Below are 12,790 nucleotides of genomic sequence, written 5' to 3'. Positions count from 1 at the left end.
GGACGTCAGAGTTCAGGTTGGTGGCGCAGATTACCGTAATATAATCCTATAACATAAGACATCGAATATCATATTGAAATTTCTATGTATACCTTATTTTTGACCACTCTATGTACCTGTATGAGACTATACAATGTGATCGTATTTTTTATTTTTCATCCATACCTAAATATAATGCACTCTATTGACTTTTTGAAAATATTTTTGGAAAAAAATGCACATTATTTAAAATAAATTACGGTACCTTTTGCAGAATATTGGTCTGTCCCTGATGTTTTTTGTGAAGAAAAATGGCTTCTTTTCTGCTCTTTTTGACACCAGGACATCCTCCACAAGTCTTAACCTCACTGTAACTGCAGAAGCACTCACACCTGCTTGTTGCCATTCCTTTCCTTTGTTTGCATTCTTTGTAAAACTCTCGTGAGTTGTCACCCCTTACTAAAAATCAAGACTAAAAGACCTGGTTATATAAAAGTGAGAGAGAGAGAGAGACAAAAGAAGACAGTAATCTATGTCCAGATTTATAGAGCTCGTGCATGTGACGTCACAGTTTGCATGGCGCCATATTGCCGGTCAAACCGAGCTGCTTTGGACTGCGGGAGCCATTGAGCCAGAGTAGATTTTTCAAATTGCTCGAGACCTGTTTTGCTGTTGGTTTTCACAACAGACGAGACAGATATTCAAAGAGATCATTCTATACCATACCAGCTGAAACGACCAGAAAAGATCAATGGATTTAGGGAATTAAACATGATGGCTGGTGCCCAACCAAATACACACACCTGTGGAGTGATCACTTCATTTCAGGTAGGAATTATTCTTAATCTCAAATTACCAATTAGTATCTATAATGCCAAATTGACTCATTTGAGAACAATGCATATTTTAAATAAGACAACCGTCTGTCACAGAGATGTTTACGTGTGGCAGCAATATGATGGACGGAGGAACTGTCTCCCTGTCTTTTTTTTTTATCTAGTTAATGAATGCGAGTTTGTGTAAAACCAGGGGTCATGCATTTAAATATTGGTATTTGTATTTAAAAAATCTGAGTGGAACCATCACTATGTGGGATTTATTCTTGATTGAGTACAGATCCAGCAACGAAGTATTTGTATACGTCCAGAATTTTCCCGCTTTCGAACTTTTCTGTGTAAATCTCAATGACTTACTCACCAGAGATATGTGTATATCCAGTTGTCTAAGACAAGCAAAAGCTAATTAACAGTCCAATTTCTTATCGACAAACATCGACTTTGGCATTAAATATGGGTCCTCTATGCCAAGTGTCTCTAACGTTTCCTCGTATCTTCGTTTATTATCGCCCTCTAAATGTTTAACTGTATCAGACAAAACTCTGGGAGTCGTGCTATAAGGCATATTTTAGTTTCGTATCACTGGACTTAGCATTGAACAATGCTTTGTTTGACCGGCAATATGGCCAGTCACGTGATTTCGGTGACGTATGTGCATGAACTCAATACACATGGAGCTGGAAGGAACATCACATGAAGAACAGCCTGACTGGGTGAACTAAAACCCACAACAGGATAAACCCATTAAAGTTGAAGGTAGAACTAATATTCGGTATATGTCAAACATACATCTGCCAACACACTACCAACGGTGAGGTTAGGAGGGGTGATATTATTTATCTTGCATGCTTTGTATTGTTCAGTAGTGCTTTCCCAGCTGCTTACATGGTAATATGAATTTGTCAAGCACGGAGATCAGAATAGAATAAAAATGTACAAAGAGTCTGTGTCACTCACGTCTGTCGACTCAACCAGTTGCAGTTAGAAGCACAGTCCTTCCAAAGTTACTTGGTCAAATCCTCGACCATGGCTTTACTGCTTCGTGTAACTTTAGTTCTCGATAGCTTGTTTGGTATGTTTTAAGTTTTTTGCCTGGTTAGCACCCCCACTCATTTTTATACTCTTAAGTTTAGAAAACATACAGCGCCGTGAAAAAATATTTGCCCCCTACCTGATTTCAGTTTTTTTTTTTGCATACCTGTCACACACAAAGGTTTCAAACCATCAAATTAATTTTAATGTCACTGAGTCAATCTGAGCAAATACAAAATGCAGTTTTCGAATGACCGTTCAAATTCTTAAGGCACAAAAAAAACATTCTGACCCTCATTGAAAAAGTAATTGCTCCCTGAACCTAATACAGGAAATCCTCGAGTTATGAACGAGTTCTGTTCCTACGGTAGGGTCAGCTTTCACCATTTAAAGGTGAAATTTACTTAATGAATTATCTAATTTGAATACTTGGGATAAAAAAATCTAAAATACGTTAAAGTAAAAAAATAAGATGCTGTACTTACCATTACTGCTGAGAGGTCGATGGAGAAGAAAAACGGAACGCTGTAAAGGTTGTGCTGTCCTCTCCACCTTGGAGATGTCTATCTGTTAGGAAATCTTCCTCTTTTACCCCTCAATCTCACAGTAGCACCGTACACAGTCCATCTCTCAAATTGAATGTGGATTGACCTCTTTAAAAATGTCCGTCTCAGTAAATAAATTATGATTATGGTATTAGGTAACAACTACATAGTCAGGTATAACAACTCAGTAAGTTATTTTAAGGTCTTGAGATTCCATCCCTAATCACACCCACAACTTTATATCTGCAGTCATGACTGGTGGACCACACCCACAAAATTATATCTGGGGGCATGACTGACCACACCCATACATTTTTCAAATGTGAGTCACTGCATTAAAACTGGATGACTTCGTAACGGGTTGATAGCGATGACTGAAATCAATGCGTGAATTCATGACGAGTCTTTCAAATCGCTCTGGAGGAATTTTGCCCCACTCTTCTTTGCAGAATTGTTTCAATTCCGCCATATTGGAGGGTTTTCGACCATGAACTGCCTGTTTAAGGTCATACAACAGCATCTCAATTGGATTTAAATCCGGACTTTAATTTAGCCAATCCAAAACTTTTTTTTTTTTTTTTTTTTTAGCCTTTCGGAGGTGGAATTTCTGGTGTGTTTTGGATTGTTGTTCTGCTGCATGATCCAAAAGTGCTTGAGTTTGAGGGCACGAACTCATGGCCGGACGTTCTCCTTCAGGATTATCTGGTACACAGCAGAATTCATTGTTCTATCAACCACAGCAAATTGTCCTGGTCCTGATGTCACAAAGCGGTCCCGGACCATCACACTGCCACCACCATGCTTCACTGTTGGCATAATGTTCTTTTTATCAAATGCTGTGCCATGTTCTGCACACGTTCCAAAAAGTAAAATTTTTGATTCGTCAGTCCACAGAATGTTTATCCAAAGTCTTGAGGATCATCAAGATGTTTTTTGGCAAATGTGAGACAAGCCTTCATATTCTTTTCTGACAGCAGGGGTTTTCACCTGGGAACGCTCCCATGTGTGCCAGCAAGGCCTGCAGGTCTTTAGATGTTGTTCAAGGTTCTTTTGTGACCTCCTGCATGAGTCGTCGTCTCTTGGAGTAATTTTAGTTGGTTGTCCACTCTTGAGAAGGTTTGTCACTGTTCTCGGTTTTCTTACTTTGTGGATAATGGCTCTGAAAGTAGTTTGCTGAGGCCCAAAGCCTTGGAAATTGCTTTGTAATCTATTTCTGACCGATGGATTTTAATGACTTTTTTTTCGTCATTTCTTCTTGAATTTCTTTGTATCATGGCATGATGCATTGGTTCTTGATATGTTTTAGCCTAGTTCACATTCTCTGACAGATTTTTTTCAAGTGGTTTTTGGATTCAACAAGTATCGTGGTAATCAGGTTTTGGTGAGGCTTGTGTAAATGAACTCACCTTTCTTGAATTTGTGGTTCGTCACAGTGACGAACCTGAGTGAGTGAAATTGAACTTACCTTTCCCGAATTTGTGGTTTGTCACAGTCACTTTGTAATTTAACAAGGAGGGGAATTACTTTTTTACAGAGGGTCAGAGGTTTGGAATTTTTTTGTGCCTTAATAAATTGAATTGTCATTTGAAAACTAAGTTTTGCATTTCCTTGGGTTGTCTCTAAGTGATATTGAAATTTGGGTGAAGATTTGAAACCTTTGTGTGTGATAGATGTGCAAACAAAACAGAATTCAGCAGGGGGCAAGTACTTTTTCAGTGAACTGTAAATTAGTGACCAACTCGCTATCTTGCAAAAGTGGGCTGCTATGTGCACATACGCAGTGACCTATCAGAAAAGGCCAGGATTGGTCAAACCGACTGTCAATGAATCAACGCGATGCACACCTGAATTAATTGACGGGGTGGATGAGAGGTTGAGACCGTTTTATTTTTTTATTTTGTTTTTTTTTTCCTCACTCTGTCATGCGATTGACCAACACGACTTTCACGATCGATGCATCTCTGATCTAAACCTAACACATTACAATCAGAGTTTTTATTTTAACAATTTAGCCCGAGAGAAAATGCTCCAAATCATCCAGGTCGAATAACGCAAAAGAAAACAAATAGACTATTCTTTGTTGAATTTATTTTTCTTGTTTTTCTCTTATGAAAATGTTAAAAAATGACTTAAACAATTTTGCTATTGTGGTTACAATCCATATGTATTTACTAAAATATCATGTTTTTTTTCCCTGATTGAGTAGTCTGGACATTAGGATCTGCAAAGTATCTAATTTTTAAATCTCAAGTGAGGGTGGAAGGGTGGTTGACTGGTTAGAGCGTCTGCCTCGCAGTTCTGAGAACCGGGGTTCAAATCCCGGCCCCAATTGTGTGGAGTTTGCGTGCTCTCTCGTGCCTGTGTGGCACTCTGGTTTCCTCCCACATACCCAAAAGATGCATTAATTGGAGACTCTAAAATTACCCTGTGTGCGATTGTGAGTGCGAGTGATTTTTTTCTATGTGCGGTGAGATTGAGTGGCTACCAGTTCAGGGTGTACCCTGCCTCCTGCCTGAAGATAGCTGGGATAGGCTCCAGCACTCTTGTCAGTTTTGTGAGGATAAGTGGCTCAGAAAATGGATAGATGGATCGTAAGCGAGTGGAACACTGTTACAAGCACATATTGTGTGCCAGCTAATCTATTACCACCATTCTATTTCAGGCTACCTTCACATTGTCAATCATTCACAATGTTACAGCTGATAAAAATTCTGTGGCCAACCATCTGAAGTTAATTCAGGCAACTTTTTCCAATTCCAGATCCCTCAAGTGACTGAAGGATATATAGATCTGTGATAGTTTGTAGTGAATATATTCATTTTTTTCATGCACATAGCATGTGAAGCTGAAACGACTTTTTCACCTCAGTGACTAAATGTTTAACTTTCTGTGCAGCTGTCATTCCTCTCGTAAACTCAAGAGTTGCATGTATCAGAATCCGAGTAGTCAAAACTACCCCTTTCCAACTGTTTTCAATGCGTCTCCTCCACCAACTAGTGAGATTTTTAAATTTGGAACTTAAACTACAGTTTTGTTTGGACCATGTTCAAAGTGTGTGTATTTGGTAATATTAGATGACATTCTGGTTCTGTATAAGTTAATGCTTCAATTATTTATAAAATGTTAGACTCCCCATTTTATGCAAAGGTCCTACAAAACTAGTTCATCGTAGTACATCAGAAGACACAACACCTCTGCCTTTTGCACAGAATTCAGCGAGGATATTGAAGCAACACGATGCACTAACTGTATGGCATCACTCAATCAGATAATTGCATGTGCATCATAAGTGCAAGCATCTGGTGTAGTATAGAATACTTGTCAGACAAGAACAATTGCTTTCAGCAGAACAGTGTGAATAATGAGTCTCAGGAACAAAATCATATCCCTGTCTGGCTTAGTGGAATTCATGCCTCTATTTGAGCTCAAATATTAACGCCAGGTAGAAAATTGACTAGTTGACATCACAAAAATTAACACGTATTTATCTGTTTTCCTTATAGACTTTCATCATCATGGAAGAAAGAGAGATAAAGAGATAACTGGGCCTGCAATTTCCAAGTCAAAGCAAGTCAATCCAATTTCAGTTAATTGAATAAAGAATGACATGATTGATTGAGTGTTGTTGCAGAGGACTCTTCAGAATTATTGTTCCCCTTCACTTATCGTATTTGAACAGTAATCTTAGAGGCCCATTTTTGTTCTACATCCCTCCTCACCAACCCTGCTGTCCAACGTAGACAACTTAGGACCATTTGCGTCCTTTGACCTCCTCCCCTTTCATCGGTGGCCTGCTCTGTTGGTGGTGTGTTTGTGTGCGATGGCACGGTGGGATGCTGAGGGCTGCTGCGGGAGACTGTGATGTCAGAGCACAACAGCCCAGGCGAGAGCCGGCGTGGCGCTCCCAGATTCTTCGTGGGCTGCGAAGACGATGAGAGCGAGTTCTTGGAGGATACCATAAAAACAGACATGGAACTGTATGAGGACGATGAAGACACAGACTCTGTAAGGCGCTTAACACAAACAAATAATGTAGGACTCTTGATATACTAGAAAAAAATTACATTTATAGTCTTGCTCACCATTATTGGCACCCATGAAGTTTCAATACTACTGTTCACCTCCTTCCTGATTTTTTTTTTTCATGTATGCCATCACAAAATGCATTTTTTTCACATTTAATTTATTAAAGGAACTATCCAAAACTATCCAAACCTAAAAACTGCATTAAAACACAAGTCTGGTTTATTATAGTGGATTATCAATGGTTTATCTATCTCTCTAAACACATCAAAGCCTGATAGTGCCACTCCTTTTAATCAAAAATCACTTGAAAAAGACCTTTCTGATAAAGTGAAGTAGACCAAAATATCACGAAAAGCTTGACATCATGCAGAAATCTAAAGAAATTCAGGAGCAAAGGACAGAAAAGTTTAATTGAGTTTGGTCAGTATGGAAGAGGGTTTGTGACTCCAGGGAACCACAGTAAGGGCCATTTTCCAAAAATGAATAAAACAGAACAGTGGTGAACCTTTCCAGGAAGGAACAACCAAAATTACCCCAAACGTGCTGCAACAGCTCATTTAAGAGGTCACAAAAAACCCACACCAACATCCAAAGAACTGCAGGCGTCACTTGCCTCAGCTGAGGTCAGTGTTCATGACTCCACGATAAGAAAGAGACCCTAACCCTGCATGGCAGATGTCAATATAAAAACCACTCTTGGACAAAAAGAACATTAAGGCTATGCTTATTTTTTTCCAGAAGACATCTTGATGATCCCAAACATTTTTTGGGGAAAATTCTCCGTGTTTTGATGACAAGAGTTGAACTTTTTGGAAGGTGTGTGGCCCATTACATCTGGCATAAAAGCAACGCAGCGCTTTCTAAAAAGAGCAGCATTAACATAAAGTGCTCGTACTGTGATGGTGCTTCAGGACCTAAAGAGTTGCTGTTATAAAAGGAACCATTCTGCTGTCTAACAAAAAAATCCTGTAGGAGAATGTCTGGTCATCTTTTCATGACCTCAAACTGAGAAGTACTTTGGTTTTGCAGCAGGACAATGATCCAAAATACAATAACAAGTTCACCTTTTAATGGCTGAAGGAAAACAAAATGAAGACTTTGTCGTGATATCTGCAAAGTCCTGCCCTGCAACCTATTAAGATGCTCAGCCCTGACCTGAAACAAGGTTCATGCTCGAAAACCCTCAAATTGGCGAAAATTTTGCAAAGATGAGTCGGCCATAATTCTTGCACTGTGCTGTAATAGATTCATTAAATTTGATCAATCGTAATCGCACTCGTGGAGTAATTTAACTTGGTCGTCTATTCCTAGGAAGTTTTGACACTGTTCCCGGTTTTCTCCATTTTTGGATAATACTCTAACAGTGGTTCATTGGAGTCCCAAAGCATTGGGAATGCCTTTGTAGCCTTTTCCAGACTGATGGATTTCATGGATTTCAATCATTTCTTCTTGAATTTCTTTGGATCATTGCATGATGCATTGGTTCTTGAGATCTTCTAGCCGACTGCACATTCTCTGACAGATTCTTAAGTGAAGAATTTTTTTATATTTGAACACCCTGCTATATTGCCAGTTCTCCCACTTAGAAATCATGGAGGGATCTGAAATTTTCATCGTAGGTGCATGTCCACTGTGAGAGAGATAATCCCAAAAGAAAAATCCAGAAATCCCAAAGTATGACTTTTTTTTTTTTTCAACAATTTGTGTGGTACAGCTGCAAATAAGCATTTGAACACCTGTCTATCAGCTACAATTCTGACCTTCAAAGACCTGTTATTCCGCCTTTAAAAGTCCACCTCCACTCCATGTATTATCCTGAATCAAATGCACCTGTATGAGGTCATTAGCTGCATAAAGACACTTGTCCACCCCATACAATCAGTAAGACTCAAACTTGTAACATGGCCAAGACCAAAGAGCTGTCCAAAGACACCAGAGACAAAATTGTACAACTCCACAGAGCTGGAAAGGGCGACAGTGAAATTGCCAAGCAGTTTGGAGAGAAAGGGTCCACTGTTGGAGCAATCATTAGAAAATTGAAGAAGCTAAACATGACTGTCAATCTCAATCGGAGTGGAGCCCCATGCGAGATATCACTTCGTGGGGTCTCAATGATCCTCAGAAAGGTGAGGAATCAGTCCAGGACTACACGACAGGACTTGGTCAATGACCTGAAAAGAGCTGGGACCACCATTTCCAAGTTGACTGTTGGTAATATAGTAAGATGTCATGGTTTGAAATCATGCATGGCACGGAAGGTTCCTCTGCTTTAAACCAGTAAATGTCAAGGCCCATCTTAAGTTTGCCAATGACCATTGAAGTAAGTTTTGTGGTCAGATGAGACCAAAATGGAATTTTTTGATCGTAATTCAACTAATCGTGTTTGGAGGAAGATGAATGATGAGTTCTATCCCAAGAACACCATCCCTACTGTGAAGCATGGGGGTGGTAGCATCATGCTTTGGGGGTGTTTTAAGGAGAGAATGACTAAAGCCATGTATTGTGAGATTTTGGGGAGCAACTTTTTCCCTCAGTCAGAGCACTGAAGATAGGTCGTGGCTGGGTCTTTCAACATGACAATGACCCGAAGCACACAGCCAGGAAAACAAAGGAGTGGCTCCGTAAGAATAAGACACCAGAGACAAAATTGTACAACTCCACACTGCTGGAAAGGGCTACAGAGAAATTGCTAAGTGGCTTGCTGAAAAAAAGGTCCACTGTTGGATCAATCATTAGAAAATGGAAGAAGCTAAACATGATGGTAAATCTCAATCAGAGTGGAGCCCCATGCAATATATCACCTCGTGGGGTCTCAATGATCCTTAAAAAGGTCAGGAATCAACCCAGGACTACACAACAGGACTTGGTCAGTGTTGGTAATACACTAAGACATTATTTGAAATCATGCATGGCACGGAAGGTTCCCCTGCTTAAACCAGCACATATCAAGGCTCGTCTTAAGTTTGTCAATGACCATTTGGATGATACAGAAGAGTCATGGGAGAAGGTTTTGTGGTCATATGAGACCAAAATTGAACTTTTTGGTCATAATTCCACTAAGCATGTTTGGAGGGAGACTAATGATGAGTTCCATCCCAAAAACACCATCGCTACTGTAAAGCATGGGGGTGGTAGCATCATGCTCTATGGGTGTTTTTCTGCACATGGGACAGGACGACTGCACTGTATTAAGGAGAGGATGACCGCGGCCATGTATTGTGAGATTTTGGTGAACAACCTCTTTCCCTCAGTCAGAGCATTTAAGATGGGTCGTGACTGGGTCTTTCATCATGACAATGACCTGAAGCACACATCCAGGAAAAGGAAGGAGTGGCTCCGCAAGAAGAATATCAAGGTTCTGGCGTGGCCTAGTCAATCTCCAGACTTAAACCCAATAGAAAATCTTTGGAAGGAGCTGAAACTCCAGGTTTCTCAGTGACAGCCCAAAAACCTGTCTGATCTAGAGAACATCTGTGTAGAGGAGTGGGCCAAAATCCCTCCTACAGTGTGTGCAAACCTGGTGAACAACTACAGGAAACGTTTGACCTCTGTAATTGCAAACAAAGGTTACTGTACCAAATATTAACATTGGTTTTCTCAGGTATTCAAATACTTATTTGCAGTTGTATCGCACACAAATCGTTTAAAAAAATCATACATTGTGATTTCTGGATTTTTCTTTTTAGATTATCTCTCTCACAGTGGACATACAATGAAAATTTCAGACCCCTCCGTGATATCTAAGTGGGAGAATTTGCAATATAGTTGGGTGTTCAAATACTTATTTTCTTCACTCTATTTAAGTGATTTCACGATTCAACTAGTAAGGTGGGAATCAGATTTCGATGTGGCTTGTAAAATTGAACTCACCTTTCCCAAATTTACGATTAGTCACTGTGACTTTGTGATTTAACAAGGGATGTGGGGGGTTGGTGGGGCAATTACCTTTTCACAGAGGGTCAGAAAGCTTTTTCCTGTGCCTTAATAAATTGAACTGTCATTTGAAAACTGCATTTTGTTTTTCCTGAGTGATATTAAAAGTAGTGTGATGATTTGAAATTTGTGAGTGATGTGCAAAAAAAAAAATAAGGAGGGGGCAAATACTTTTTATCGGGAGTTGAAATCAGTATCAGTTCTCTATTTCAGAAGGTCCTCTGCTCTCCTTCGCTAAAAAAACAAGCAACACAAGAATGTATGTCATGAATTTTATGGATATTTTAATGGAGGCTAACGGGGGAATCTACAACAGCATGCAAGACAAGCTAGACAACACAAACGAGGACAGACAAACATTGGTAATTTAGGAAGCCAAGATGTGACATAATGGTGGGGTGGAGGTATGACTAGGTGCGTTGTAAGATTTACTGTTCTTAATTTAACCCAAATATGCACTCATCTGTACTTTTAGTCGACTGCAAAGTTGAACATGCAATGTTTTTACACACTTGCCCATTAAAGCTGATTCTGATTTAAGCATTGTCCACGGTCGACGCAGGTGGGTGGACCTTCTGGGATCTATGAGAGGCCAGTTACTCACAGGAGGTTCGGTACGGGTGCAAGGTGTCTGTTTCTGTTTGTTTCGAACATGAGCAAATATGCTCTGCCTTCAAGACTGCGCTTTGACAGGTCTGCATCACCTCGCGGAGGGCAAGACCTATCATCTTGATCAGGAAGGTCCGGGCAGACAAAAAACAAAGAGCAAAATGAATCGCAAAAGCCAAAAAGCCCATGGCAGAGCATGGCTCTGGCCTTTTCATCCCTGAAGAAAGTTACAAATGGCTGTTTTCACACTCTCCGCCCTCATTCCCATTGCCTTGTCAACAAACACTTGCTGCCAGGCCATGTTTGTCTGATCGATACTTTTCATCTTCAGATCAACTTGGTTAAAACCGGTGAATAAAATATCAATAATTGAGTTTCAGGTTATGAGACCATTTTATCTCCAGTATTATCTAGTCCCATACTCATATATAAGTCCCGTGACTAATGTTCATGTGTTACATGAACGCCCCCCGTGTGACTCTGGGGTAACGTGCTTTTTTTTTTTTTTTTTTTGCCGGACTAGAATTAAGTGCAATTTCACATCCACTACAGTAGTTGACAGTGGCGCCCGCATTGTCAGAGTGTGCGCGTGAAATGTTAGCTATAGCTATATACTGTAGTTATTTTTTAACTGCACTGAGCAGGCGACCTGAGTACAGTAAACGAAGCCAAAGAGACAAAATGATTTTTTTTTTAACAGGGATGAAAAAAAGGCAGAGAGAGACGAAGACAATGAGACAAAAGAAAGTCACACGAAAGCCAAGACGAGGAATTACAACGAACCATATGTAGCGCGTATGTGTATACATATGTGAATACAGTAGGAGACGAGGAAAAATGGTTGTGTTTACTGTGTCCAAAAATGTTGGCAGTGGACAGCAGGAAGCCAAATAAATTAATGCGGCACTTAAAAAGATTACACCCCAGTAATGCTGATAGCCCGATGGATTTTTTTCAGCAAAAACGTGCTGAATATTGCCGATAATAAACCCGCTTTGTGAAAGCTGCTTCATTAAACTTTTAGCATCATACAAGGTAGCGTACCAAATTGCTCAGTGCAAAAAAAAAAACTGACCATAACAGATTTATTAATTTTTTCGTCAGTTGAAGTGTTTTATATATTGTGTTCCAGAGTTAATGTTGCTGAACTGAATTTGAAGTTATTTATTGATTTATATTTAATTTTATTTTTCACGATCAAACTGCAACAAGTTTGTCAAAAATGTTTAAACAAAGATTTTTTTGTTTTTATTTAAGGCAAATTGATGCACTTAATCTTTTCTGTTATTGACTAAAAAAAAGTTATTTTTTATTGTCAGTTGAACTATATTTCTTTCAAATTTATTATTATTTTTCTTTAATGTTAATAAGGATAGCATGTTCAGAAAAACTGTACATATAACAATTTTATAGACATGATAATATTTATAGTCGCGATGGAGAGTGGGTGAGCGCAAATTTTTTTTCTTCTTGCAAGGGGCGGGTGTACTGTTCTTTCTACACGTTAACATGCTCGGTGTAGAATGCAGAATTAACAGCCAGCCAAACTCTGTTCAAGAGCCAGGAGATGAGTGTTCTAACTTCTTTATTGAACAATTGAAGCGGAGTGAAACTAAAACAGTGAGAAGAAATATACAGTCCTTGGTGAGTTGTCAATTAAGCCTGTACTGTACATCAATAAAATGTATGAAAAGACCAACCTAAACTAACAGTGTTAAGCAATTGAAAATCCTATCCACTTATGAACAGGTGTATAGGTAGGTGAACATAAAAATTCACACTAATAGCTAAACAGCCCTGACATACAATGAGCAGAGTAACTAATTAGCT

The 12,790-nt window shown here is 39.3% G+C and overlaps 1 protein-coding gene across 4 annotated transcripts in view; it reads left to right on the top strand.

Moving 5' to 3' along the window:
- ppip5k1a (diphosphoinositol pentakisphosphate kinase 1a) overlaps positions 1 to 12,790 on the top strand; it is a 182,785-nt gene that overhangs the window by 23,019 nt on the left and 146,976 nt on the right. For all 4 annotated transcript variants that reach the window (XM_061815774.1, XM_061815773.1, XM_061815772.1 and 1 more), the window contains exon 2: positions 5,896 to 6,397. In XM_061815774.1, coding sequence (XP_061671758.1) covers positions 6,254 to 6,397 — 144 coding nt within the window. In that variant the 5' untranslated portion in view covers positions 5,896 to 6,253. The remainder of the gene's footprint in view (positions 1 to 5,895; positions 6,398 to 12,790) is intronic.

The sequence above is a fragment of the Syngnathoides biaculeatus genome, chromosome 3, assembly GCF_019802595.1.
Source record: "Syngnathoides biaculeatus isolate LvHL_M chromosome 3, ASM1980259v1, whole genome shotgun sequence".
Classification (NCBI taxonomy): domain Eukaryota; kingdom Metazoa; phylum Chordata; class Actinopteri; order Syngnathiformes; family Syngnathidae; genus Syngnathoides; species Syngnathoides biaculeatus.
Note: the sequence above shows the minus strand (reverse complement) of the source record. Positions and strands in the feature narration are given on the sequence as shown.